The sequence below is a fragment of the Carassius carassius genome, chromosome 12 (assembly GCF_963082965.1).
Source record: "Carassius carassius chromosome 12, fCarCar2.1, whole genome shotgun sequence".
Classification (NCBI taxonomy): domain Eukaryota; kingdom Metazoa; phylum Chordata; class Actinopteri; order Cypriniformes; family Cyprinidae; genus Carassius; species Carassius carassius.
In genome coordinates, this window is record NC_081766.1 from 9233936 (window position 1) to 9261865 (window position 27930).

At 35.4% G+C, this 27930-nt stretch overlaps 3 protein-coding genes and 2 pseudogenes across 4 annotated transcripts in view; 4 read left to right on the top strand and 1 right to left on the bottom strand.

The window, feature by feature from the left end:
- The window catches only part of LOC132154697 (protein arginine N-methyltransferase 5-like), a 463524-nt gene that overhangs the window by 108818 nt on the left and 326776 nt on the right, over positions 1-27930 (top strand). The window lies entirely within an intron of this gene.
- On the top strand, positions 6-5754 carry LOC132154688 (retinol-binding protein 1-like; annotated as a pseudogene).
- LOC132154686 (retinol-binding protein 1-like) lies at positions 10863-13944 on the bottom strand. The gene is made up of 4 exons (XM_059563336.1): positions 13811-13944; positions 13380-13558; positions 12531-12632; positions 10863-11090 (listed from the first exon to the last, which is right to left on the bottom strand). Exons 1-4 carry the CDS (start codon positions 13884-13886, stop codon positions 11031-11033), a joined length of 417 nt encoding a protein of 138 aa, XP_059419319.1. The 5' UTR covers positions 13887-13944; the 3' UTR covers positions 10863-11030.
- Positions 17512-18895, top strand: LOC132154687 (retinol-binding protein 2-like; annotated as a pseudogene).
- copb2 (COPI coat complex subunit beta 2) lies at positions 19632-27896 on the top strand. 2 transcript variants are annotated; one of them, XM_059563337.1, is made up of 22 exons: positions 19632-19788; positions 20466-20603; positions 20733-20819; positions 20908-21034; positions 21455-21603; positions 21684-21830; positions 21925-22024; positions 22140-22282; positions 22539-22738; positions 22946-23056; positions 23143-23231; positions 23423-23529; positions 23613-23756; positions 23893-24023; positions 24538-24745; positions 24876-24986; positions 25134-25348; positions 25558-25650; positions 25991-26174; positions 27035-27109; positions 27251-27421; positions 27502-27896. In XM_059563337.1, the coding sequence occupies exons 1-22, from the start codon at positions 19786-19788 to the stop codon at positions 27595-27597; spliced, it is 2829 nt and encodes a 942-aa protein (XP_059419320.1). In that variant the 5' UTR covers positions 19632-19785; the 3' UTR covers positions 27598-27896. The 2 variants fall into 2 exon arrangements, with proteins under 2 accessions (XP_059419320.1, XP_059419321.1); XM_059563338.1 differs by having other exon boundaries at positions 27254-27421.

Sequence of the window (27930 nt, forward strand, 5' to 3'; positions counted from 1 at the left end):
GGGTTTTAAAAGAATGCCTTCATTCATGCTGTCTTGAAAGAAAAGCTAGAGGAATTAATTCAACACATCTAGTCCCACGCTTGTAGATGCTTTGTACAGAAGCGCAGTGTGTGCCAATTCAAAGCATCAGACACTTTAACTGGCAGATGTAAGGAGTGACAATTCAATTCAATCTTATATCAAGCACAACCCTACTTTTCTTTTATTTGAAGAACAAATAGACATTTGCACAATAAAGTCTAAAAGAATATAAAGAGTCCATCACCTCTAACAAAAAAACATAGAATTTAAATTCTGATTTTATTTGCTATTTTATACAAATTAAAATAAAAAAGTGTTTTGTGTAAGAGTATCTTTTATGATAAGTAGCATGTTGCCACATTATATGGGGTAAGTTGTCACAATGGGACCTACCATTAAACAGATGATTATGAAACTGCAAACATGTAAAACATTGCATTATTAATACATATGATTAATATTGAATAATATATTACTTTAGATGTAAAACATTTGAGAACTTGCCACTCGAAACATTATAGCTGCTGAGATGCAGTCCTTGTGACAACTAGCCCCGGTCTATTCCCTACAATGAGTTTAAGTGACATATTACATGGTGTGATATCGCATCCAAGTTTGAGATTATGGATCCAAACTCTAGAGGCGGAGATATGGTTAACATAACAAAGAAGAAGAAAAAAAAATCCCAAAGTAATTGGATCAGGATGGCCGTGTTAAATCAAGGTTTCTTTCAGATGAAAAGCATTTGTTCGCTGGGGAACGGCGATATCAGATCTTCTTTGAACAAACTCAGTGGAGTATCTCGAAATGACTGCTGATTACAATGGATTCTGGAAAATGATCTCCAACGAGAACTTTGAAGAGTACCTGAAAGCTCTGGGTGAGTTTTGTGGCTCTTTCACAACATTAAGATAAACCCTCTGGTATTCTTCACTTAGTGGTCACACAGAGATTAAAACGGACCGAGGATAATGTTGGTGTAATATTCTTTTTAATGAAATGTACCATATTTCTATATGTATTGTATTTAAAATGTTCTATTTTGAGGGGGTACTAGACAATCTTTACCTCTTTTCAAGTAATTATATTTTATCTAAACGAATGTTAGAAAAAAACGCATTAAAAGTTAAAAATAGAGCAAAGGTCATTAAAATATTATGCGTGGCATGAAGATTGGTACCATCTGCTGGGAGATATATAATCATATGAAATACAATGTGTGATGCTTGTATAGCCCTATAAATATACAGTATATACTGGACATGAGGCTTGTAAGAGTTTTTTCAGAAATAATTACTTTATTAGGTTTTGCATTCGTATACTTATTAAGACATTATCAAAGACTACTTTATCATGGCTGATTTCTAGATTTGTAGTATTTTTTGTATTTATCATTAATTTCCTGGTCATTTTTGACGGCGGAGATTACAGATGTGACCATTTATTCTTTTTCTAATCAACCCCCCCCCCCCCCCCACACACACACACACACACAAAAAAAAACCTAGTAATTATTTTAACAAGACGCCATGTGATATAACTTTTTTCTCAGGTTTTGTTATGTATAGGCTACTATTTCTACTTATTTTGTGAATATACAATATGACCCCCTCTATCATCCTGCATGTATTGTGAAATCAGTGTTGAAAATGGATGATTTACTGTCCTTCATAAATATAGAAAAACTATATTTTATCTACTGTTTATGTGTTGCATAGATGGAAATAAAATAAAGTTTTTTTATTTCAGTGATTTTAGTGAAAGTGAGGCTCTCCGTATAGCCTATGGTTGTGATAGTGAATTGTAAATGAAATGGCAATGTCGCACTTAGTATTTTTGTCCTTTTCCCCCTTTTTTACTAGATGTTGCTGTTTATATTAAACAGTTTATATTAAACAGCAGCAGATTGGACATGTACCTTTTGTATTTCTTGGATCCCTATATAAATACCGTAGTGTCTCCACTTGTAACCATTACTGTACTGTGGTATTGGTGGAGTACTGTACTGTCTTAAAAGGGTATCCTAGAAAACTCACAATTTCACATGGGGCTATAATTTTCTTTTCCAGATGTAAATGTAGCAGTTAGAAAGATAGCCACCCTGCTGAAGCCTGATAAAGACATCACTCAGAATGGAGATCACTTCATCATAAAGACTCTCAGCACTTTCAGGAACTACAACATGGACTTTGTGGTGGGTCAGGAGTTTGAGGAAGATCTGAGTGGAGTGGATGACAGGAAATGTATGGTAAGTAAACCTTCAAGGCAAACACTATGAGGACTGAGAGCTTAAAAGCATACACGGTTTAATAAAAAAATTAATAAACAGCCTTAATGATATATTTATTAAACTTAGCTTTTTGGCTCAATATGAACTTGCAGGATTACGTGTTTGATTCTCCATTAATGCTTATGCTTTGCTAGGGCACTAGATGTTTTCTAAAGATTTATTGAGAATTTTTGAGATTTTACTTACCTTTAGGAAGCAAATTAAAATCAATAGGCTTGCATGGTTTATTAGACTTATTTTCAGAAAAAGTTTATAACATTCCAGGATCAGTCGGAGTCATGTGGCTCTCGTTATAATAATTCTCTTATAGGGTTGTCAATTGTATAATTTCATTGCCCTTGAAAATCACTAACTGTGCATGTCATTTACAGTCCACAATCTCAACTAATGAGAAAAGGGGAACGTGTGAAATGAGAGCAATAATTGGCTCTTTAATCTAATAAGAAGCGTTAGTCTCTCTCCTTTCACTTTCCTTTCGTTTTTCCTGTCATTTGAAGAAACTTGGTATATTTTCATATACAATTCAGATGTGTTGCAGTATTTAAACTTTTGAGGCTAGATTTTATGTGGCTACCCAACTGGATGGGATGTATTCTAATCAAAACAAGGTGCAAGGTGAGATTTGCCAATATTTTTGAACTAGAACTTTATTCTTTAAACACTATTTACAATACACTGCAAAATGTTCAAAAAGGACATTCGTACATGAATGTTGGAGATACCGGAAAGGCAGCTTGTAGTCCACCACTCATACTTAGTATTATTTATATACTGTTATAGTTACTGTTGAATTAGCTTTTAAGTAATTTTGGTATTTTCATTTTTATTTTAATAAATTTTTTAGGAATTTTGCTATGTGCTATTGTATTTGTTATTAGTTTTTAACCTTTTAATATTCCTAAAAAAAAAAAAAAAAATCTGTTATAGTTTTATTTCAGTTAGTTTCCAAAAAAGCATTAAAAAATAACTTGTTTAAGGTTTTCATCTAATATTCACCTCTTTATTAACTTAACTCAATATTTATATAGTTACATTTTATTAATTTTCTGTTCATTTTTATTTCTGTTCTTTTTTTAGGGAAATCTGTTATGTTCTTTTGTCTGTTTACACTTTATTTAAATATTTTTTAAGCTTTATTAAAAATGTGTTTTATGTTTATATGAATACTTTTAGTTTTAGTTTACCAATAAAAACACTGGTTCAGCAGAAAATGAGCAATGTGTTAGTTATTCTGCACTGGACATGTCTCCTCTCTCTCTCTAAAAAAAAAAAACACCTGGCTGTTGTTCAAGTTAACTTTCTGATAAAAAAAAAAGGCCTATGAAGTTTTTGCTTGAGTTGCAGTAAATAAAAACACTTGAAATGCAGCATTCAGTAAAGATGTTGTGACCTGGTTTGCCCTGAACAAAAATCACATACCCCATTCAGTCCTAGCAGTGCCCAACATTGTATTTTTTTCTTCTTCTTTTTTTCATTCCTGCTATCTGGTAAGAGGCATTTTCAACATGCTTCTCTTTGTGCAGTATATAATTGCAGTGAAAACATTTATTGTGGGTCAGATTTAATTTTCTTTTTGTTTCGATAAATTTAAGATGTGCTCCTCCTGTCCCACTGCTCTTGCAAAATCTGTTCTGCTTCCTTTTTTCTTTGCAGCCCTAAATGAACACTATTTTTGTTCATTTATGCATTCTAGACAACTATTACCTGGGATGGAGATAAACTGGTATGTGTGCAAAAGGAGAGATCAAGGGGAGGGGCTGGACCCACTGGATTGAGGGAGATGAACTTCACCTGGTAGGCCAGTTCTCATGCATTTCATTTCCCTATGATTGTTTCACATAGAGCCTAAAGCATGTACAATACAGCAAACTTAAAAATTGTTTGGGCTAGGAGGTACAGGGCAGATGGTGGGGGAGGAGCTATATTCAAATCTCAAAACTTTCAGCCCTGTGACGATGAACCTGAAAAAGCACAACACTGACAGATTGATTGCTTAAATACATTTGGACCTGGTTTAAATAATTCTAATGGGTGTCAAACACTGTCATTATGATTTGATAGGATTTTAAAATGAAGTTGACTGGAATATGATGGGTGGAGGTAATAACAACAGATGTTAGGCTTCAGCTGCGCATTTGATCATGCATGATATACTGTGTTGCTGTAGAATTACCAAAGAACTGACATTGCTGACACCAGCTGGTTGAAAGTTATATACATTCTAGTGTTGTGTTGAAAAGACCGCTGTTAGGGAACATTTACCATGTTAATTATAGCTGAAATTAAATGTACTCTTAAAAAATAAATGTTTTTTATTGGCATTGATGGTTGCATAAAGAAGCATCCATGGGACTTTTCTTTGTGGAGAAAGTGGAAAATTTTTTTTTTTTTCAAATGTTTGTGTTTTTGCTTTGTTTTTCCCTATTGTTTTCATAATAGCTGAAGGCAATAACTGAAAAGTAGTTTGACCAATAGCGTGCAGTCATAATCGACTGATCATGGTGTGTGAGGAGGTGGGATCTACAGAGAACAGTCAAAGCAATGCAAAGATGCGTAGCCTGTATAGAGAACATCAATAGGAAAACAAAGCCAACACCCGATTTAGAAATCCCGGCCAGGACTTGTCCGGGACAAAAAGGACATATGGTCTACCCTAGAGTAAATGATGACAGAATTTTCATATTTAGTTGACAACTATCCCTTTAAGTGTGTTATCTTTGTATGCAGGAGCTGAGAGCTGCTGGGATTGTGAGTAAACAGGTCTTCAAAAAGTCTTAAACCCCTACCGAATCAACACCTGCAAGAGATCCAGGAAAATCCAACACTTTAAAGTATATAGACTAACGCCACATCTTCCGAAGTCTATCCATCTGTGTGCAACCTTCATCTCTGCTATTGTGAAAACCAGACAAACACCATCTGTGATAGTCTGTCACAATCTATAAATGCTTGTTTGTTCTATCCTCACAGAGGAAGATCTCCAGCGACTTTCCTTCATAGGTGCCGCGTTTGTCACTTAGATGTTATTTACATTAGTGGTAGAGAACACTTGGATAAGCTACTCTGTAAGTGAACCATCAAACAACAGGTGCGTCAGGATATTGTCCTCAGATTTCTCAGATCGAGAGCTTCTGTGTTCATAAAAGTAATTAGACTCCAGAGAGGATGTGCAGCAGGAAAAATGATGTGACGAGTCTGAGTGCCGCCCAGCTGCTGTCGCTCTGATTGAAGAGCCTGTCAGTCTCTTGGGTCTGAGCGTGGCAGGGTTTTGCTTTCCTTCCCATCATGTCTCTGTGACTGTGCACACAAAAGAATCCATAAATCAGTGAAATAAAGAGAAATGCATTGCGCTCTGCTGTTCATATGCATCTAAATGTGTTTGTTTGAACTTTCTATCAACACTCTAGTTTAATAAAGGCATAACAGCAAGAATGTAAATTAAATATTGCTGCTGTTTTGTATATACTTTAGAAAATCCAGGTTGGCATGTTCACTTTTCATTATTGCTGAGATATGCTTCAGTGGTTTCTAAGTATTACATGAATATTAAGAAGTGAACTAAGCAGCACCCATCCATCCACTTAACAAGAGAACCAAAGGCACATAATTGGCAGTGTGTTGATAATTATGGAGCAACGTCTAGTAAAATCTGTAAAACTGTTCATTTTCCATATTTGGCCCTGAGTCTATCAACGGCTTCCTGCCAGGTGTTCCTTTCAGTGAAAAATGTCCTACCCTACATTTGCAGCCCACTCAGCGTCCACTTCCTTTTTCCCATGCTAATGGCTCCAAATATATTTTTGGGTCTTCATTTACTCAAAGGATAGTTCAGACAAAAATTTGCTGAAACTTTACTTATCCTTTATCCATACTCATGATAAAAATATCATAATGATCCACATGACCGCAGTCCATCAAGTCATGTCTTGTAAAGCAAAAAGCTGTATTTTTGTAAATAAATTTAATAAAACAATAATTAAAACGTTTTTTTTTTTAACAAACCATAATTTATGGCTAAAATCCTACTAAAAACATGCCCTCTGTACATAATATTACTTTCTCCATTGAAAAAGTCATCTTGTCTGAATCGGGAGAGAAATATGCATGCACTGATTACAAGCAGAAATGGTTCTAGACAAATGTGGGTGGATTTTATGGACTCATATTTTGGCCAGATGTAATGATGTATAGTTAAAATGTCTTGATGAATTTGTTTCTGTTTGGACTTTCATTCTGACAGCACTCATTCACTGCAGATTATCGATTGGCAAGAAAATTATATAAATGCTCAATTTCTCCAAGTCTTTTTTTTTTTTTTTTTTTTTTTTTTTTGGTGAACAATTTTTTTAAATAATGGTCTATTTGTACTTGAGTAGCTCAAAGTGTGATGTCATGATCTCATGGACTAAAATGCATTAAAAAATGTACGTTTAGCAAAGGTGGACAAGGTTAAATCTTTGTGAGGGAGGAAAGTGTACAAAGGGCATTTTAGCAGGTAAAATAGTCTTAAAGGACAACACTTCAACAATAATGTCCACAGAAGCTTGTTTTCTATTTATCACCATGTTAAGCACACCTTGAACTACCACAGAAAATGCAAGCAAAATAATACATTTTATACTGTTTCAAATTTATCAACCTATCTGAATGCAATGACATTGGTTTACCCATAAACCCTTAACCATGGCAAAACTCTTTCTTATTCTTTGCTCCAAATTCACTTGGATGTATAGGTCACCTTCATGGGAGGGAGATGGGGTTTCTCTTTTAACAGTGACACTACTAAACCTGATGATGAACTTATCATTACTAATTGGATTTGGGTAATGTGGGCCTATATGCAGACATTACTGCACTGAATCGCCTCAAATGTTCACCGGTGTCAAATAAACCTCATACTCTAATTCAAAATGCCAGCTGAGAACAACAACTATTGGAAAATGATTTCAATTTAGAACTCTAATGAGTACCTGAAAGCTCTTGGTGAGTCAATTACTGGTTTAAAAAGCGGAGAATCTTCTGTAGGCTTAATTAACATTATCGTTACACTGCACTATAAAACCTTTGGAACATAATTACATTACTGAATAGGGCTTTATAATCCTACTAATTATTAATTAAATTAAAAAGTAACAGATATTTAATCATTCTTATAACCAAATTTCCCTCATTTGAATATATATATATATATATATATATACACACACACACACACACACACACACACACACAATAGAAAAACAATAGACAAGTTATATTCATGTACATACATTGTAAACTGCATGTATGTGTGCAAATATATGTCATATAGTATGTCATATAGTCTATTTGTTTTCAAACAGGCTTTGAAATGTTAACACAAAACTAACAGAAAAAAATGCACACTCTAAGGTAAGTAATCTCATTCTGATTTGGCTCCGGTTTCTGGCAGACACAAATGTTGCTATTAACTGCCACCGCAATGAAGCCAGAAACAGCATCACTGAGAAAAGAGATCACTTCATCAATGAGACAGTCAGCATTGACGGCATGACATTGACCAACTTTTTCAGGAGTTTGAGGAGGTGCATAATGAGGTGTATAAAGGGGATATTACTTGAATCTGATATCTTCAGTTTAAATCCTCTTTAACTTTTATAATTTTCTTATCAGTTATACCAGTAGCTTTTAAGAATTCTTTATTATTGCTCTAAACGCTTCCAAACATATTATGCATGCGTTAGATTCAATCCGGATGATAAAAAAAAGAAAAATACAGTTAATTGAGATGAATTAGTAAAGGTCATGTGAGCAAAAAGCATTTTCTACTATAAAAACATTAGGTTTTTTAAAATAAGTGAAAATAGATTTCAGCTGTATTGTGCTTGAATCACAAATTAATGTCACTCTCTTAAAGATGCACTGAGAAATTTTTGACTTCTAGTTTACAGAACTGGGAAATGTCTTTACAGTTAATTTAATCAGAAAGTTTATGTAACAGAATGGTGTAAATCATCTTAAATAATGTAACGTTTGTCCCATTTCATAAAATCATATGTTCTGATTCCTTGTGCTTTGAGGGTAGGTTATGTTTGATATCCACAGTAATGTGCACATTGTGTTTTCCCAATATAGTTGTACTGAGCAGCACATGTGTGGTGGTAATGAAGCTGATCTGATTAATATGGTGGTGCTGAAAACGCTAAAGTGCTGACAGGCAGCCAGCGTGCTGCATGACAAGAGCAGGAGGGCGATCAGGCATCAGATCTCCCCTAAAACCACTTTTTCAGGACATGAAGAAAATCATATATATTTCACAATGCCTGCTTCTTACTAGCTACTGGAAAATGACTTCCAAAAATTATTATCTCAAAGCTCTCAGTTTTACTTCTTGGAGATATTCAACTGCCTAAAAACAAAACAGGGTTCCACCATGGTCCATAATAAAGAATATAAATTATATAAAAACACATCTTGGTAATATATTGGTCAACATTTGAAATGAAAGCATTTAAATAATTGACAGGTGCTTCCGCCTAGCTACATCATACAAGATCTGTCAGACTGGGCTAGTCATTTTTATCTTTTTTTCTCCCAAAATTACTGAAGATGTTAATGTTGCTATCAGGAAAATTGCTGTTTTTTTACAACCTGTCAAAGATATTACAGATAATGGAGACACTTTATTATCAAGACTGTCAGCATGTTCACGACCTATTGTGGTTGGTCAGGAGTTTGAGGAAGACCTTCAGTCTTAGACCTAGAAAACATTTAAATAACTTTTGCTTTTTCATTTAATTTCACTTGAACGACTTATTTTATTGTAATCCCCCTCATATGAACATGGAATGCAGATAACTAAAAAAGTAATTTAAAACCACAGTGAATGAAGTCGTGAAAGCACCAAAGTTGTATCCTTGTTTTACTAATTCAGACGTTCAATTTTGATGGCTTTTGTTAAAAAATGTTAAATGTTTAATGGTTCTCAGTCTCATAAAAACATTTATAAGGCATGCAATAATTTATCTGATTAAATCATATGCACGAGCTCAGCTGAAAAAAAAAAAAGAATTATGTCACAGAAATCTAAGCAGCCAATTCAAACTGAATATTTTATATGTTCTTTAATGGCATAAGAGATAAAAATGACTAGTTAAATGCTTACCATTAGAAACCTTTTAAATTACATTGACAGCATTCTTCCATAACAGTTTCACTGGCTCGACCAGCTTACATAAAACCTTCTCAATTAAGAAAAATTAATTAATTAATTAAACTAACTAATTTATGTTAAATGTCACAGTTTGCTCATTTAAACAGCAATGTTTTCCTTCTTTGCATCATTTATTCCCACAGACTACCATCACTTTGTATTGAGACAAGCTTGTGTGTGTGGAAAGGGCTAAACCCACTGGATTGAAGGAGATGAACTTCATTTGGTATTTACACTAAACCATCTTTTCTTATAGTCTACACACTACTTTGCCCTCGGTCAACAATTACTTTGTTTTTGGAAACCGTGAGTCAGGGTAAAAAAAAATAATAATAATGCTACAAATGACATGTGATTACCAATGAGAATTAGTGGCTCATTGTGCAGGGGGCGCCAGGACATTATTGTCATTACATGGCTATTGTGCTCATTTAAAACGTTAACAACAGATGTTCGACCATATCTTTGCGACATTGTATTTAATTTGTCCAAACAAAAGGGTGTTTTCAAGAATCTATATTAGGTGCACATCGCCACCTGCTGATGAGAAGTGAAATTTATAGAGTCAAAAAAAATAAAAAAAAATAATGAGTTTTGAAAAGCACATGGACACCTAAAATGAAAGTTATCGATTCAAATGACCTTTGGCCTGAAGAATTAAAAAAAAAAAGTCTGTGTTTTGTTTTTTAATTGTTGAAGGCAGCTGGAGTTGTGGGCAAGCAGGTTTTCACAAAAGTCTTAAGCCACTGTTGTATAGTTGCACCCCCTACTGGAAAAGACACAGAGACAGTCACAGTAGACAGAGCTTTGTATCCATTCATCCTGCTGTCATCAATCTCTTTGCATTTATGCATTTGTTTGATGTGCCTTTCTAGACTACTCATCAGATAAAGCTTATTCCAAATCAGCGATTACTTTACTTAACAGACGTCCATTAAATTCGTGTGTGTGTGGGTTGGGTATGTTTTAGTGCTCTAGTAACTAAGATTAGCCCCCTAACTGAGAACTTTACTGGTGTCTAAAAATACTTTAACATCTGATGGTCTTTCTGGCTGGAGGAGCGAAGATGGGTCTTCACCCCGCAGCAAACTGAGCACTTTTCTTCTTTTCAGAAGCAGAAAGAATATGAATGGGAGGGGAGATGATATGATGAGGGTCAGTACAACTGCACTGCTGCATCTTTTGTAGATTATGATGCTGACAGACTCAGAAAATGTGCGCTGAAATTGAACTCTTGAAATCACAAATTGATGGAATAAAGAAAACTGACAAGAATTGTGCAGATGTTTGTGATCTTTCAGCTAATGCAGGGGTTTTCAGTATGTTTGAACAAACACGTTGGAAGAGTGAACATGCATATTTTGTGTACCCGTTTTATTTTCTTTGACAAAGTTTTCACCATACATCGTTTACATGAGGAATGAAAAAGACATAATAGCTTAACTTAAAAATGGCTACAATTACTTTTATTAATAGGCAGAAATTATCACATTTCTTCACAGTAGAGTACTTGTGGTTCAAGGCACATCAGTCAAGAACTTGTTTCTTAAAAACTTGTTTGCACACCACTCCACAGACTCGCAATTCCTGCAAAATAAATAATAAACAACAAAAAAAACTCAAATTTTCTTTTAAACTAAACTTTACTTTTAAACTAAACAAGTGCTGCCGAAAACAAATATTCTGTGATAAAGTAATCCATATGAAAACAACATGATGTCTGTTTTTCACGTGTCCCTTCATTATCTTCTAATGTGACCACGCCCCCCGCGCTGAACGCTCTTTCAGATTCTAATGTTTCACTGAAGCGCGCGGCTTGAATATGCCCACACAACAGAAGACAACGCAGAGAGACTGTTCTTCAAGTTTTATTATTTTACTGTTTGCTTCGCAATGAGAGGAATAAGACATAATTCACCCCGAAAAGATGTGATGTGGTTGAGGATTTGAGATTTGAATTTCCTCAGAAAAAAAGAATGAAGCACTTTATTCAGCAGAGATCATAAACATGAGTAAGTCTCTTTTTATTTATTTATATACTTGTACTAGTTTTCACATAATGTGTAAACATTTTACTAGATACACTTTTTCCAAACTATAATTCCTGACTAAATGTATAATCAAGTGAAACATTATGAAGCTTCAATAACAATATACAATACTATACCATTCAAAAGCTTGATGTAAATTATATAAATGTAACAATTAAATGTAACTGTAACAAATGTAACAAACAATGCTGTTATTTCAATTTATCCGAAACCCCTAAAAAATATTCTCAGCTCTTTTCAACATTAATAATAATAATGATAATAATAACAACAAATGTTTTATTTTATTTTTTTTAGTAGAAAATCAGATTGTTAAAAGGATTTATGAAGGATTGTGTTACTGTCAGCTTTGATTGTTCCTAATAAACTGTTTAACTGCACTCGCAAGTGGATATTAAATAGTTATGGATAGTTGACGCCTACTCGCATATGACTTTTACCAACAAAAAGTGTCTTAGAAAATCTAAATCAATATATTGTTTTCTGTAAGTGCGTAAACAAGATGATTTTCACATAATTTAGGAAGAAAAATTCCAGGCTACAAGTTTTTCACTAACCACGCATAACATTTTTGGGTGAAAAAAAAGCCCTAAAAATACCCTTAGACTCCAGAGGGTTAAGAGACTTCTTTCAGAAACATTAAAAAACTCTTACCAACTCTGAACACTTGATTGGTAGTGTAATAGTTTTAAGGTAACAGTTATTTAGCAGCTACTATGCACAAATATTTGAACACAGAATGTTGAGTAATAAATGAAGTATATTCCAGGCTGCTGTATAATGAAGCCACTAAATGGATTTCAGCATATACACATTTTAAATGTGTTTGTTATTGTAATGCGTGACTGCTGCAGTAATGATGTTATCTTATTAATTACACTGCTGACTACACAAACAACAAGAAGCAGCCAAGTGTGACCTTTCATAAAACAACAGAGCATGTCCTCATATGACCTGCATCCTTATACAAACTTACCACATGTAATTCATCCCCTTTCACCCACTGGGTCCAGCCCCTTCCATCCTTTTCTCCTTTCTGTACACACACCAGTTTGTCTCCCTCCCAGTTTACCATGGTCTACAAAACAAGGACAAATACACGCCAATGAGAAAGATGAAGCTGATATTGACTGAGACAGAGAATAGAGAATAAATTTGGCAAAAACAGCACTTTGAAATGTACTTCCATTTTTAACTTAAATGTGCAAGGCTTCTGGTGTCAGTCATTTAGTTGTTTTAGCTGTACAGTATTAGTTTTATTTTAAAGATTTACTTTTTGCTGGACTTTGTTATTCTTGTTATTTACCTATAGTAGGCAATGACGTCTAATGACATTCACAGGAAACGTTTTTTGGCAACATTTAACACCAATAAATGTCTTATTGAATACTGAACACAAAGAACACAAACACTGTACTACCATTCATACACTGTAAAAAGGTGTATGATTTACTTTGAATCAATTTTCAACACATTTCACAAATAATTACAAAGAAATGGCAAGTAACATTGGATTAAATAGCTTGAAGTAGAAAGACACCCTAATTATCTTTACCAACTTTGAAAATAATGTTATACAGTGTATACAAGTTGACGTAAAGTTCCCGAGCACCAGGTGTTTGTGGCATTAACCCGAAAACCTAGTGGATTTAAGATTCAGCGGGTCATTGTATGTAAATCTCGATCTAATCCAATTTACTGACTCATCCACCACAGTAACCTAAAAGCAGTTCAAAATAGTTTTCCATTTAAATGCATTTCTGATCTTACATTTTTGTTTAGTTGCACTTCATGGTGAACTTTCATAAATAAGGAGGTCACTTACCATACATTTCCTATCATCTACACCAACCAAATCCTCCTCAAACTCCTTTCCAACATCAAACTCCACATAGTAGTTCCTAAAGGTGGCGAGAGTCTTGATATTAAAATGATCACCATTCTGAGCAATCTCCTTATCAAAGATGAGATAGCTGGCAATTTTTCTGATGACAACATTCACATCTGTAAGTTGAATACATATAAAACTGGTCAAACATTGCCGTATGAGCATTTTTTTTTTTTTTTTTGTTCTTCCAAATAAAATAATCAGGTCTGCCAAGGTATCTAAAACGTCTACAGACATGTATTTTTTCTTGCTTTGACTGTTTCCAACTGAATAAATATTGTAATATCTCACATACCTTGTTCAGCATAGAAAATTAATTACACAGGCGTAGAATGAATAAATAAATAGAAAATGAAGTATCAGCCTACCTAGTGCTTCCATGTATTCATCAAAGTTTTCATTACTTGTCAATTTCCAGAATCCATTCATGTCTACGGGAGACATATTTGCTTCTTTTTTTGCGTTTGCCCTCTGCTCTGATGTTTCAATGTTTCAACATTAAGGTGCAGTGTGGTGTCTCAAATCACAGGACACGTTGTAATCCTAAAGCCAATTAGGACTTTTGGATTATCTCAATGAGTGGAGAGTCTGCTGTGGATTATTTATTTAGTTATTTTTTTTGCTCTGTTGTCTGGAGTGAACCGATGCATCTTGTGAGCTCATGTCAGTCAACACGTGAACAGACAGACATGTCAGTTTGTAATTGTTTTGATTCTCAGCCTGTCAGCAGCACAACAGTCAGTCAAAGTAACAATCACAATGCTGCCAAACAAGCTTCCATTTATGCCTATACAGACACCAGAAAGAGAGAGAGAGAGAAAGAGAGAGAAAGAGAAAGAGAGAGAGAGAGAGAGAGAGAGAGAGAGAGAGGTAACTGTTCATTGCACAAACATGAGGTGAAGACCTGTCAGTAATGAGGCCAGGCTTGAGACGTCTTCCTGACTATAAATAACTATAAAGTGTTAACAGTGAAATGTAGAATAAAAGATGCAGAACTGTCACGATGAGCTATTGTTACTTTTCAGATCATGGCCTATTTCATCTTCCACAAACTACAGGAGAGCTCCTTTGCCAACCAAAACTGTCTTGTTGTTTCTATACTACCATACCAAATTCCAAATTTTGGAACAGCATTTATTTGGAATAGAAAAATAAATCTTTCAGAACAAATCTTTCTGACCTCAAAATTTATGGAAATAATGATTAAAGAATAAATCCCTGAAAAATAGATATGTATGTCATTCTATGTCTATTATAATTATTTTTTTTATGGAACAGGAAAAGCTGGATTTTTAGATTCCTCTCATCGTCTTATGGACATCAGAAAACGCCTGCCATATGCTAAAGACTAATACCAAATTCTTTCTTACTCTAATAATCGTCCTACTTTCTTACTGGCCTGTTTTGTGACACCCTGAAAAAAGCATTCAAGATAAAGTCTGACTCATAAATCAACGCAAAGTGTTGGAACAGTGGTGACAGAATAAAGTGTAGCCTTTGGGAATTCTGATCTTCTGAACATCAAATGCTGGAATTGGTCCTTGTTCTTCTTGACATATTTCTTTGCTACTTATCTTGTCTTCCATGCTTAACAGTAGAGTACAAATACAGAATTTCTCTGATCACAGGAATGAAGATCAAATACACTGATGTTGTATAACCTCCCACCTACTCGCCCCATTTTCCAGTAGCCCCTTCATTGCAGAACACAACATCCAGAGGGCATGTTGGATCCACATCTAGGGGGTGGATATTGGTGGGTTTAGGGGTGGAGATCTGGGAGATGGGTGGGTTTAGGAATCATGGGGTGGAGAGGGGTAGATTTAGGTATATGTAAGGTGGGAGGAGTTGGATCTGGATCCAACCATGCCCCCTGGATCTTGTGTTCTGCAAGGAGGACCATCTCCCCTTTTCTGGCAGCATCTCAGTGGGTGATAGATTTAAAATATTGTTTATGCACTATGCCAATTACCACTTCCAAACGGACTGTTTCCAAAGTCATAATGAACAGAGATGAGCAATAATTCATAGACATATTTCCGTAGGTATTAATTAAGTTGGTAATTTATTTTTACACTTTTAACATGCTGATCGATCTTGTGTAGAAGACATTGCAGAATTGAAACGACTCTCCCCACTGATTTTTCTCAAACAAGGGAATAAAAAATAGCTGTTTATGGGTAAACTACCAGCAAAGCTTCCATGGGTCAGTAAGTTTTTTTATTTTTTTCAGTTCTTTCCTTGTTCTTTTATTCAAAAAAAGACAAATACATTGATCGAAGGTGATCAAAATTTCAAATAAATGTTTTTTTTAGGGTTTTTTGCTTGTTTTTAACATATTATTATACTATTATTATACTATAGTAGCATATAGCACACAGTAAAAACTGTAATTTTGTGAAATGTTGACTATCAAAAAGACAAGAAAAAGAGACATAAACAATAATACAAATAAATAAATAAATAAATAAACTTTTAAATGGTAGTTTTTTGTTAATGAATTCTGCACTTCATTAAAATAATAAAAATAATATGTTAATAAGTGAAGGTATTATGTGGCATCACTGACATTCAGCCAAGTATGGTGACCCATACTCAGAATTCGTGCTCTCTATTTAACCCATCCAAAGTGCACACACACAGAGCAGTGAACACACACACACACACACACACACACACACTGTTAACACACACCCGGAGCAGTGGGCAGCCATTTATGCTGCAGCACCCGGGGAGCAGTTGGGGGTTCGACACCTTGCTCAAGGGCACCTAAGTCATGGCATTGCCAGCCCGAGATTCAAACCCACAACCCTAGGGTTAGGAGTCAAACTCTCTAACCACTATGCCACGACTTCCCCAACTCGTGTTTTTAGGTCTAATGTAATTTAAGTTGAAATTACCTAGCTGCTAAGTTGACTGTACAGTGGTGAAATTTCAGCAGTGTCAGTGGTGCAATAACAAACCTTCTGAATGATAACCTAAAAAAAGCATCACAGAATCAGAATATGTTTTACATAACAAGAGCAAAAACATCTCATAAGGAAACCATTCTTATAGACTACCACATTACCAGACAACAGCAGCATTACTTCACCCAAAAATGAAAATAAGCCTGTGTTTTACTCACCCTCGAAGCAGGTGTATATGATTTCTTTCAGATGAATATTAAAAACTGTCTTTGCTTAATCACTGCAGTCAGTTGAACAGTCCACAAGTCATCAAATAAAGCACATGCAACCATAATAAAACGTGCCTCACACTTTTTGAGTGTACTTAATTTTTTTGTGTACCCATCCTAGCAAAACTAGCTGAAACGTGGTACTTTATTTACTCAAATTATAGTTTAATTCTACCATATCCCAAAACTTGCTCACTCTGCTGTTATTTAAAAGATTAAATGCACTATATTTTATTTTACTTCATTTTTTAGACACGTTTTTAATTAAGATATTAATTGTAATCAAATATTAATTCACTTTTAATGCGCCTTATTTAAAAATGTACAGAAATACGTGCGTTCGTGTAATTTAGTTATGATTATTTCATTTATTCACTATAGGCTACAATTTATTACTAATGTCTCATTTCAGTTTTAGTTTTGTATTTATTCCAGTTTATATGAAAAGGTTCACTCAGCGTGGATTAAAATTCATATAAAGACTTTTCACTGAACGTGTTAAAAATAAGTTTGTTAAAGTTGTTGGGGGCATGGTGGTGGTGACGTTGAAGGCTGTGGTGCTGTAGTTCGTTTATAGACTAAGTTTAGCTTTAAAGTTGCACTTATATTTTGGCTTTAAAATTCATAAAAGTTATATTATTTTGTGGAGATTATCTTGATGCACAAAACGTGTAAATTTCATAAACTGTGATTGAACACAGAGCTTATGTTTTACGATAATCTGGGAACCAGTGCTATTCTTACAGTTGATCCGCATACAAAGTGACGTCAAAGTTCGCCCACTCTATTTTCAACCCAACGTCCTTACCCAACAGGCTCAATCCAGCATTTGGTTTAAAAAAACAACCCAGCATTTTTAGAGTGTTCTCTCCCATTATATCATAGATCTCTCTTATCATCACTCTGGCCTCTCCCCTCATTGTGAATGAACAGTTAAGTATAAAAGCTTTGGTGCACCTCTTCACTTTACCTGGCATAGCGACTGAACTCCAGAGCTCATCGCACAAACATGCCTGTGGATTTCACTGGAAAATGGGAGCTGGAGTCGAACGAAAACCTTGAAAATTACCTTAAAGCACTCGGTAAGTCTTATCAGTTGTCTGTTACCATAGGTCAACAGAGTAGAAATAGGAGAAATCTGTGCCATTTCGTAATACTGATGTAGTTTGCAGGTTTATTAAAATTTGGCCAAATTAAATATATATATAGGCCTATATATGATATAGATTATAACATGGAAATGACCATGCCAAGTTAAAAATATTTACTCTCATAGACATTGACTTTGCCATCCGCAAGATTGCAGCCCGTCTCACTCCAACAAAGACCTTTATCCAAGATGGGGACAACCTTGTGATTAAGACAAAGGAATGCCATCAAGAGCTATGAGCTGACCTTCACTATTGGAGTTGAAAAGGAAGAATTTACTAAGGGATTTGACAACAGGATGCTAAAGGTGAACTATGGAATTATGGAACTAATGCTATTTAACCTGTTTAACCTGTTGGCCATGTGATGAATACAGTAAAACAAATAGAGCTCATGTTTCAACTTTTGCTCAGCTTTTTTTTTTGAGGTCATCTGAATACAGTTATCTATCAGGGATGGAGTAAAATCTCAATGAAAGTGTTTGTGTGTGTGTGTGTGTGTGTGTGTGTGTATATATATATATATATATATATATATATATAATCAGTAGGCTATATAATAAAAAAATATATTAAATAAGTAGTAAACATGTGAAAAGGAATTTTTTTGTTGTGTTTTTTGTACATACACAGACTCTGGTGACCTGGGAAGGGGACAAATTGGTGGCCATCCAGAAAGGTGAGAAAGCCAACCGTGGATGGAAACACTGGATAGAAGATGACAAACTTTATCTGGTGAGCATTCAGTCAGTGGATAATAATAACCTGAATAATGTTAGAATCAGCATTAATGCTTAAATTATTTTTTATTAATTTCAGTATTTATGAAATTTCTAATTAAGGAGTTTAATGAAAAAAAAACGCCGCTAATTACCTCATTCCAGCCCCCTCCCCCACCCCACATGCCCCACCCCACACCCCTGCACTATTCCTGCTTTTGTTTTGTACTCATAATGGATATGTTTTGACCTCATGATCATTTCAATTTCAGGAGCTGACATGTGAGGACGCTGTATGCCTGCAAGTGTACAAGAGAAAAGACTGATTTGTCATGTGATTCAGTTCATGTTGTTCTACTATCAAGTCTATCAAAATCAAGCTGTGTATTAACCTAAATAAAGACAATGAGATGTTATGGCTCATCATTTCTTGTGAATGTTACTTAGTTAAATTTGTTAGTTGTTGTTTTCTCTCTCCTTTGCTCACACAATCATAAAACCACACAAACATGTACATACATGATATACATGATATGCATGATTTAACACAACAATATAGAGCTATAAATGTAATTAATTTCCCAATTTTGAGCTAAAAAACATTTTACATATACTGGATGACTATTAAAGATCAAATCAATACTAAAACAGTCTAACACATATCTAAAGCAAACTATATTTTTTATTAGTTATAGTTCATTAGGCTATACAAATTATCTAACTACTGTTTTATATTTATAATAATTATAATTAGATGGTAGAAGATACGCATTTAGATACACTGTAGAAAACAAGCACTTGTGTAATTGTACTTTTGACTCAAGGCTATTCTTACTGAGATGTAGCCATTGTAACAGGTTCTTTGTATGACTACTTGCCTTAAAATTGATCATATCTTAATGTCTTAAACATTGATCTATGAACCTTTTAAGATCATACTGCGGTGAGGCTTTTCGGGCACATTTCAGCATGTATTTTTGGCGTGTTATTCATCTTAAGTACACTGAAGGTGGTACCAGTTTTGGCTTTACAGGAGAGGGCAAGCTCAGACTCGCAGCAAGCGCCTATGGCCATGCAGCATCCCTCAAAAGCCGAGTTTAACCGAAATTACCCGAAACACTCCGAAGCCGTCCGAGTGTCACGTCAACGCTTCCGACGTCTAGCGCACGGGCTTTGAGGAAGTTCCACGTCACATTTGCCTGCCGTGCACAAAACTGCAGCCGAAAAAACACATCAGACTCTCGGTGGATGATATAAAATACTACAGGTGAAGGAGACCAAAACCAGCAAACACAAACATGGTAAGTATTGGGCCAGTTTCTATATTATGGGCAATATTACAGCTGGTTTGCAGAATTTGTGTAAAAATACTCTTTGAGTAACGTTAGCTCGCGCTGTTAGCTTTGAAGGCCCTTACACTGGCCACATAGACAACTCCATCATTCAGTCAGTCTGTGAATTATTTCTTTATTTTCACTCTTATTCAATATAATACTTGAATTTAAAGCCGTTTACCATTATATGTATTATCAATTAACTGTTAACTGTTCACTTATATGTTGTTATGGTGTGATATATTGTTTTCTGGCTAACAGCTGATGATATCAATGTGACTTTAGTTATGTACACATTAATAAATAAACAGAACTTGAAATGTGGGTCTGTATATATTCTGCTCAGTAACATGGCAGTTATCTGAAAGAGGATTGATTTTTAGTGATTTTATTGCTTAATGTACTGTAAAGTTTAGCTGCTGTTACTTTGTCAGACTTTTACCTGGGTGACAAATAGCAAATGTGTTGTGGAGAAAAACAGTCGAGATTAAATAACAAAATTTCACCACTTTCTGTTCTTAAAATAGTGAACATTTGTGCATTTTGTATAGACTCTTGTTGATACCACTGTATCCTTGGTGCTGTTAACCAAAGAGATGCTTATTAATCAACTTGTAATTGTCTCCTCTTGTCTTGTCTTCTAGCCTCTGAGGCTGGATATCAAGCGCAAACTCTCGGCTCGATCTGACCGTGTCAAAAGCGTAGACCTTCATCCGTCCGAGCCATGGATGCTGGCCAGTCTGTACAACGGCAGTGTCTGTGTGTGGAACCATGAAACACAGGTGACTAGCAGAGCTTATGTTTTTCAGATTTTGCAATATATTACCATCTGATCTTCACATTTATCTTTATGGATACAGCAGTGTGTGTTACATGTTTGTCTAATAGTGTCTAATATTGCTCTTTCATAGACTCTGGTTAAGACTTTTGAAGTCTGTGACCTTCCAGTAAGAGCCGCCAAGTTTGTGGCCAGGAAAAATTGGGTCATTACTGGTGCTGTAAGTGTATATATGAATAATGATAATATGCATTATTATATAACAGTTTTTCATACTATTACATGTGTATTACCTCGCTTTATTGTAGGATGACATGCAAATTCGGGTTTTCAACTATAATACACTAGAGAGAGTACATATGTTTGAGGCCCATTCAGATTACATTCGCTGCATCGCTGTTCATCCCACCCAGCCCTACATCCTCACAAGCAGTGGTATGTATAGATTAAATTTACATTAAGTCTTTATATTACATATGTACATACAGTATATGCATATATTAATATGTATACTACCATTGGTTGAGTCAGTAAAAAAAATGTTTACTTTTATTCATCAAGAATTCATTAAATTGATCAAAAGTGACTGTAAAGACATTTATAATTTTCCAAATATTTTATGTTTCCAATAAATGCTGTTTTTTTTTTTGTTTTTTTTTTTGAGCACCAAATCAGCATATTAGAAACTGAAGACTGGAGAAAAAGTTATTTTATATTGTAATAATATTTCAACCCCGGTGAGCATAAGCGACTTAAAAACATTACAAAATCGTACTGACCCCAAACATTTAAACTGTGGTGTGTATATATATACATTATTTGTGTTTAACAGTTATTGGATCTGTGTACTTTTAGATGACATGTTGATAAAGCTCTGGGACTGGGAAAAGAAATGGTCCTGCAGTCAGGTGTTTGAGGGCCACACACACTATGTCATGCAGATTGTCATCAACCCCAAAGACAACAACCAGTTTGCGAGTGCATCGCTGGACAGAACCATTAAGGTATGCCTGAACACTCAAGCTGCTAGTTTGAATCTGACTTCTTACACGTCACCTATAATTTCTTCCGTGTTTTGTTTCAGGTTTGGCAACTGGGCTCTTCCTCTCCTAACTTCACTTTGGAGGGCCATGATAAGGGGGTGAACTGTATCGATTATTACAGTGGAGGAGATAAACCCTATCTTATATCTGGAGCTGATGACAGACTGGTCAAGATTTGGGACTATCAGGTTTATTCGATATTGATTATATTGATATGCTTAATGCAGCAAGTCACTCCTGGCTGTTTATTTACTTCTGTTCTGTATACTTCTTTCTCTTTAGAATAAGACATGTGTGCAGACGCTCGAGGGTCACGCTCAGAATGTGTCCTGTGTAAACTTCCACCCAGAGCTGCCAATCATCATCACTGGATCTGAGGATGGTGAGTTGCGTCACATCTTCATTATAATGTTATAGATCTTTTAATGATCACTTTTATAAAACTACACTGCCCTGCTCCTGATGCAAATGTAACTCTCTTTCTTTGTATTATTTAGGCACAGTTCGGATCTGGCACTCCAGCACTTATCGTCTAGAGAGCACCCTGAACTATGGTATGGAGCGGGTGTGGTGTGTGTGTGGCTTGCGCGGCTCCAACAGTGTGGCATTGGGCTATGACGAAGGCAGCATCATTATCAAGGTATTAAAAATAAAACAAAAGCAATACCATGCTGTGTCCTGTCAGTGGTGTGAAAGATTGGTTAAAGCTCTGGACTGTTAATTGGAAAGTCCATAAAAATATTCAGAAGTCCAGAATATTGTATAAATAGATCAATTTACACGACATTTCTCTGTACTTAAATTAACATTAACTAATTACGTGAAGAGCTTTATATAATATTATATATCATGTGGAGAGTTCTCTATTAGTTAACCGCTTTATATTTGGGTTTTAGCTTGGTCGTGAGGAGCCAGCCATGTCAATGGATACCAGTGGAAAAATCATTTGGGCCAAGCACTCTGAGATTCAGCAGGCTAACCTCAAAGCCATGGGGGATGCTGAGATTAAAGATGGCGAGAGGCTGCCACTGGCAGTGAAAGACATGGGCAGCTGTGAGATCTATCCTCAAACCATTCAGCACAATCCTAATGGAAGGTAAAACAATAACCCTTATATATATATATATATATATATATATATATATATATAATTTTTTTTTTTTTTTTTTTTTTATAAACGCTGCTCATTTACATGTTGCCTGATCTTTGCTGCTATTTATTAAAGTAAATATCATTTTACAGTTCTTATATAATTAACATTTCTCAACATCCAGAGGTTCTGTACTCTTAATTTTGTGTTTAGGTTTGTGGTGGTGTGCGGAGATGGAGAGTACATCATCTACACTGCCATGGCTCTAAGAAATAAGAGCTTTGGATCTGCACAAGAGTTTGTCTGGGCCCATGATTCATCTGAGTAAGTAATCTTTAAGCATATAGAATATACATGTAGAAGACAACTGTCAAAAACACTTAATACTGATGTTACTTGTTTTAAATTAGGTATGCAATTCGGGAAAGCAGCAGCGTGGTGAAGATCTTCAAAAATTTTAAGGAGAAAAAATCTTTTAAGCCAGACTTTGGAGCAGAAGGTAAACTGTTTTGCACTTACATCGGGGGCAGTAGTAATCTCTGTATTCACGATTTTATATGCAAATGTAGTAAGCACAAAAAATATACATAAGCATAGTATACTGCATACTCAGTTTGTTTCATTACATTTAATGCTGAATGTAGAAAAATGGGAATTATTTTATGTATATGAATGGTTATGTGTTTGCAGGCATCTATGGTGGTTTCTTGCTGGGTGTCCGATCAGTGAATGGCTTGGCTTTCTATGACTGGGATAACACAGAGCTGATTCGCCGCATTGAGATCCAACCCAAACATGTGAGTCAACTGCTCCAGTCCTTCATTATTTTGTCTGCATTTTTTGTGTGTCTGGACCAATTGCACATTGCATCTGTTTTCAGATTTTCTGGTCTGACTCTGGTGAGCTGGTGTGCATTGCCACAGAGGAGTCTTTCTTCATCCTGCGCTATATGTCAGAGAAGGTGGCTGCATCACAGGAGTCAAATGAGGGGGTTACTGAAGATGGTATCGAAGATGCTTTTGAGGTAGGTGTACATTAGTATTCATATAGAATTCCCTTTGCTCCTTGCCTTTTCTATTTGTTTGTTCTGATTTGTCCCTATAATTCCCAAAAATCACAAAACAATCTTTGGTTGTGATGGTCTGTGTTTGTGTGTGCAGGTCCTGGGAGAGATTCAGGAAGTGGTTAAGACTGGTCTGTGGGTAGGAGACTGTTTCATTTACACCAGCTCAGTCAACAGACTCAACTACTTTGTTGGAGGAGAGATTGTCACTATTGCTCACCTGGACAGGTGCAGTCAAAGTTCCCTCTATCTGAAATATGTTTTTATCATTTAATGTTTTGGGATGTATTAGTCACACTCACTACCATTACCATTAGTCTCTTATGCTCAAACTACAGTAAAATAAAAGTACAGAATAAACCTATATAGTCAAATTACAATTTAAAATCAATGTACATTTAAAAAAATATATTCAAATAATTTATTCCTGTGATGGCAAAGTTGAATTTTCAGTAGTCATTAGTCTTCAGTGTCATGATTCTTCAGAAATCATTCTAATATCCTGGTTTGCCGCTTAAGAAACATCTTTTATTATTGTTATAAAACCTGATATTTTTTAAATTTGAAAAAAATTATATATTTATTTCCTGCCAGTCTGCCATTGTATCAATTTAATTCACCCTTGCTTGAATAATTTCTTACTGATAAAGTCTTACTGACCCTAAACTTTCGAATGTTAAATATAGACAGAAAACATGTTATCTATTATTCATTTAGTTTAAAAGTGACTTATTTTCTTTAGAACCATGTACCTTCTGGGATACATTCCTAAAGATGACCGTCTTTACCTGGGCGATAAGGAGCTGAACATAGTGAGTTACTCTCTTCTGGTGTCTGTCCTGGAGTACCAGACAGCTGTCATGCGCAGAGACTTTGGCATGGCAGACAAAGTGCTGCCCACTATCCCTAAAGACCAGAGGACCAGAGTTGCCCACTTCCTGGAAAAACAGGTAAGACTTTTACAATTGTGTCAGGAAAACCTTGTATAGATTGATTTGGCTGCCAGATGTGTTGTAAATCTAAATGGTATTCTGCATATATTCTGTGATATCTAAAGGATCTTTGTCTGTGTGTCTGTAGGGTTTCAAGCAGCAGGCTCTGGCCGTGTCCACTGATCCAGAGCACCGGTTTGAGCTGGCGCTACAGTTAGGAGAACTGAAAATTGCTTATCAGCTAGCAGTAGAAGCTGAGGTTTGTTATTATACGCCAGTGGTACAGCCCCATAGTGGTGGCCAAGCTCAATTGCTTAATACTTTATTTACTTTTACATTTATTGAAGTAAAAAAAATCTAGTTTTCTGCTGGTAAGGTGTCTAATATTACTGCTTTTCTTCTGTAGTCAGAGCAGAAGTGGAAGCAGTTGGCAGAGTTGGCCATCAGTAAGTGCCAGTTTAGTTTGGCACAGGAGTGCCTCCATCATGCGCAGGACTATGGAGGACTTCTGCTCCTGGCCACAGCATCTGGCAACGCCGCTATGGTTGCCAAGCTTGCAGAAGGGGCAGAGCGTGATGGCAAAAACAATGTTGCCTTCATGACCTACTTCCTGCAGGGAAAGTAAGTATCATAGGAGAAAAGAACTTCGCCAGCTGAAATACAAATAGAAATATGTTGAGTACAGATGTTTTACTTTTGTGGATTTTCATTTAATAGTCTACTATTAATCCTAACACTGCTGGAGGGAGTCATGTTTCGGTCACAGATTGTTCTTTTTAAATCTAGGTGTTTCTTTAGGTGATTTTTGCATTGTTTGTTTTTCTTGCCAGACTGGACAACTGTTTGGAGCTTCTGATCAAGACAAATCGTCTGCCAGAAGCAGCCTTTCTTGCCCGCACATATCTGCCCAGCCAAGTGTCCAGGTCTGTGTTCACTGCCACAGCAGTATCCACAGCAAGGAAACAACTTGAAGTAAAGTGAAGGATTATTTTGGAAGGGCATAGAACGTACTACTAGAAGAAATAATATGAATAGAAAATATGCACAATATGCTAATATTCTTTTCAGCTTACAATCAGAACACACTGTAAGATTTGACTTGATCTTCAGTTTCCAGTGTGACAAACCTAAAATGAATCTCTCTGACTTGTTTGATGAAACTCATAAAAATTAAAACAATTTAAATTAATCATTGATTTTTATTTTTTTTTTTAAACTTGAAATGTTATCTTTACAGTTCTGTAACTGTGAGTTTGTTAACAGGGTGGTGAAGCTTTGGAGAGAGAGCTTGTCTAAAGTGAATCAGAAAGCTGCAGAGTCTCTGGCAGACCCCACAGAGTATGAGAACTTATTCCCAGGCCTGAGAGAGGCCTTTGTGGCAGAGCAGTACCTGAGAGAGACCTGCCTCGGCAAAACCAGACCTGCCACTGACTACCCACTGGTCACGGTAAGAAAACGGCTCTTTGAATTTTGTTTTTCATTTTATTTTGGCTCAGTAGAATTTTACTATTATTTATATGCTATTGTTATTAATATTTTGAATTATCTTTTTTATATGTTCAGTTTTAGTTTTTCTAGTATTTCCATTTAGCGGTCATTTTATTTTATATTGGTTTTAGTAATTGTAGTACTTGTAAGATGTTCATCAAATTTTTATATTTTATTTCAATGACCAAAAAACATTTAAGTTTTACTTTTAATTAATTCTGTTTACTTGTATCAGATCCAAGCAGTGCTTTTGCAGGCTATTTACTCATTGACCTATGCAAGTCAAATCAATAGCGAATATAGCTAGATTACAACCCATAGGGAATACTATATGTGACCATGGACCAAAAAAACAGTCGTAAGGGGTAACATTTTCGAAAATTCATCATCTGAAAGCTGAATAAATAAGCATTCCATTGTTTGTTAGGATAGGACAGTATTTGGCCGAGATACAGCTATTTGAAAATCTGGAAACTGAGGGTGCAAAAAAAGTCTATTAAATAGAGAAAATCACCTTTTAAGTTGTCCAAATGAAGTTCTTAGCAATTCATATCACTGATCAAAAACTAAGTTTTAATATATTTACAGTAGGAAATGTACAAAATATCTTAAAGACGTATATCTTAAAAGTTTTGTGGTGCAGGGTCACATATTTTAAAACCATTACTATAACAATGCTTGATCAAGGAGTTTGAAAACTGATGATCACTGCCTAGTGCTCAAAGTCTGTGTGTGTTTTTAATTTTTTTCCCATTTGTGTATAATGTGCCTTTTATAATTAAAGTCATTTTTTTTCCCTCTCATTTTTTCTTTCTTTAGCCCAATGAAGAAAGGAATGTGCTGGAGGAGGCCACTGGTTATGAACCCAAGGGAATTATCCCCACTCCCACGCAGGTGTGTGTGTGTGTATTTATCAAACACTCATTTTTATGATGGTATTACACTATAGCCCATGATACCAGAGCAAATGGGTGGTCTAAAGAGCTCACATATATCTTTGTGCATGAACTAATCAAATGGCCTATGTCTGTTCAGCAGGTGAAGGATGCAGAAGAGGCCCCAGAGGATGTGGGTGTTTTGGCCTCGGTGACGGCAGCCGTCTCGGCTCCAGTAGTTGCAGCAGTGACTACTGTGAGTCATGCAGAATCCCAGCCTGCTGAGAAGACACATAAAGAGCTTCCCAAAGTGACAGCAGCAGAACAGAAGGTATTTGTTTAAAAATATATTCCAAAAAAAACATACTGACATCAGACATGATGTAACCTCACTTTCTGGTTTATTTTAAGATTATTGATGAATTGGAGGATGATTTGGATAACATGGAGCTTGATGACATTGACACCACAGACGTCAATCTGGATGACGACTTCTTAGACGACTAAACCCTCAGTACTGAAGCATTACGTTTATTTAAGTGACCAAACCTTTTTTTATTTGTTCCTGTTAGACCTGGAGAGCTGAAGTCTAGGGTGAACTGAGTTGAAAAAAAATATGTATTTTAGGGCATACCACCGATGGAAAGACGAGGAGAAATGTGCTTTATTAATTTTTTTTTGTACTTCATTCAGGACCTTCAATTTACATTTTACCTGTACATCAAGGTATATGTCGATTTTTTTTGTGTTCAACCATGATGAATCATGGCGCCATTATTCATAATAAAGATAAATATTCTACTACAGTGATTTGTCCTGTCATAATATTAAGTCAAGAGA

Excerpts from the sequence above, each read along its gene's own strand:
- LOC132154686 (XM_059563336.1), bottom strand. The coding sequence starts at position 13,886 with ATGTCTCCCGTAGACATGAATGGATTCTGGAAATTGACAAGTAATGAA. Across the intron at positions 12,633-13,379 it reads TAGATGATAGGAAATGTATG|ACCATGGTAAACTGGGAGGG; the intron begins GTAAGTGACCTC and ends CTTGTTTTGTAG. Across the intron at positions 11,091-12,530 it reads AAGGGGATGAATTACATGTG|GAATTGCGAGTCTGTGGAGT; the intron begins GTAAGTTTGTAT and ends TTTATTTTGCAG.
- copb2 (XM_059563337.1), top strand. Across the intron at positions 22,025-22,139 it reads CATCACTGGATCTGAGGATG|GCACAGTTCGGATCTGGCAC; the intron begins GTGAGTTGCGTC and ends TGTATTATTTAG. Across the intron at positions 22,739-22,945 it reads CAGCACAATCCTAATGGAAG|GTTTGTGGTGGTGTGCGGAG; the intron begins GTAAAACAATAA and ends TTTTGTGTTTAG.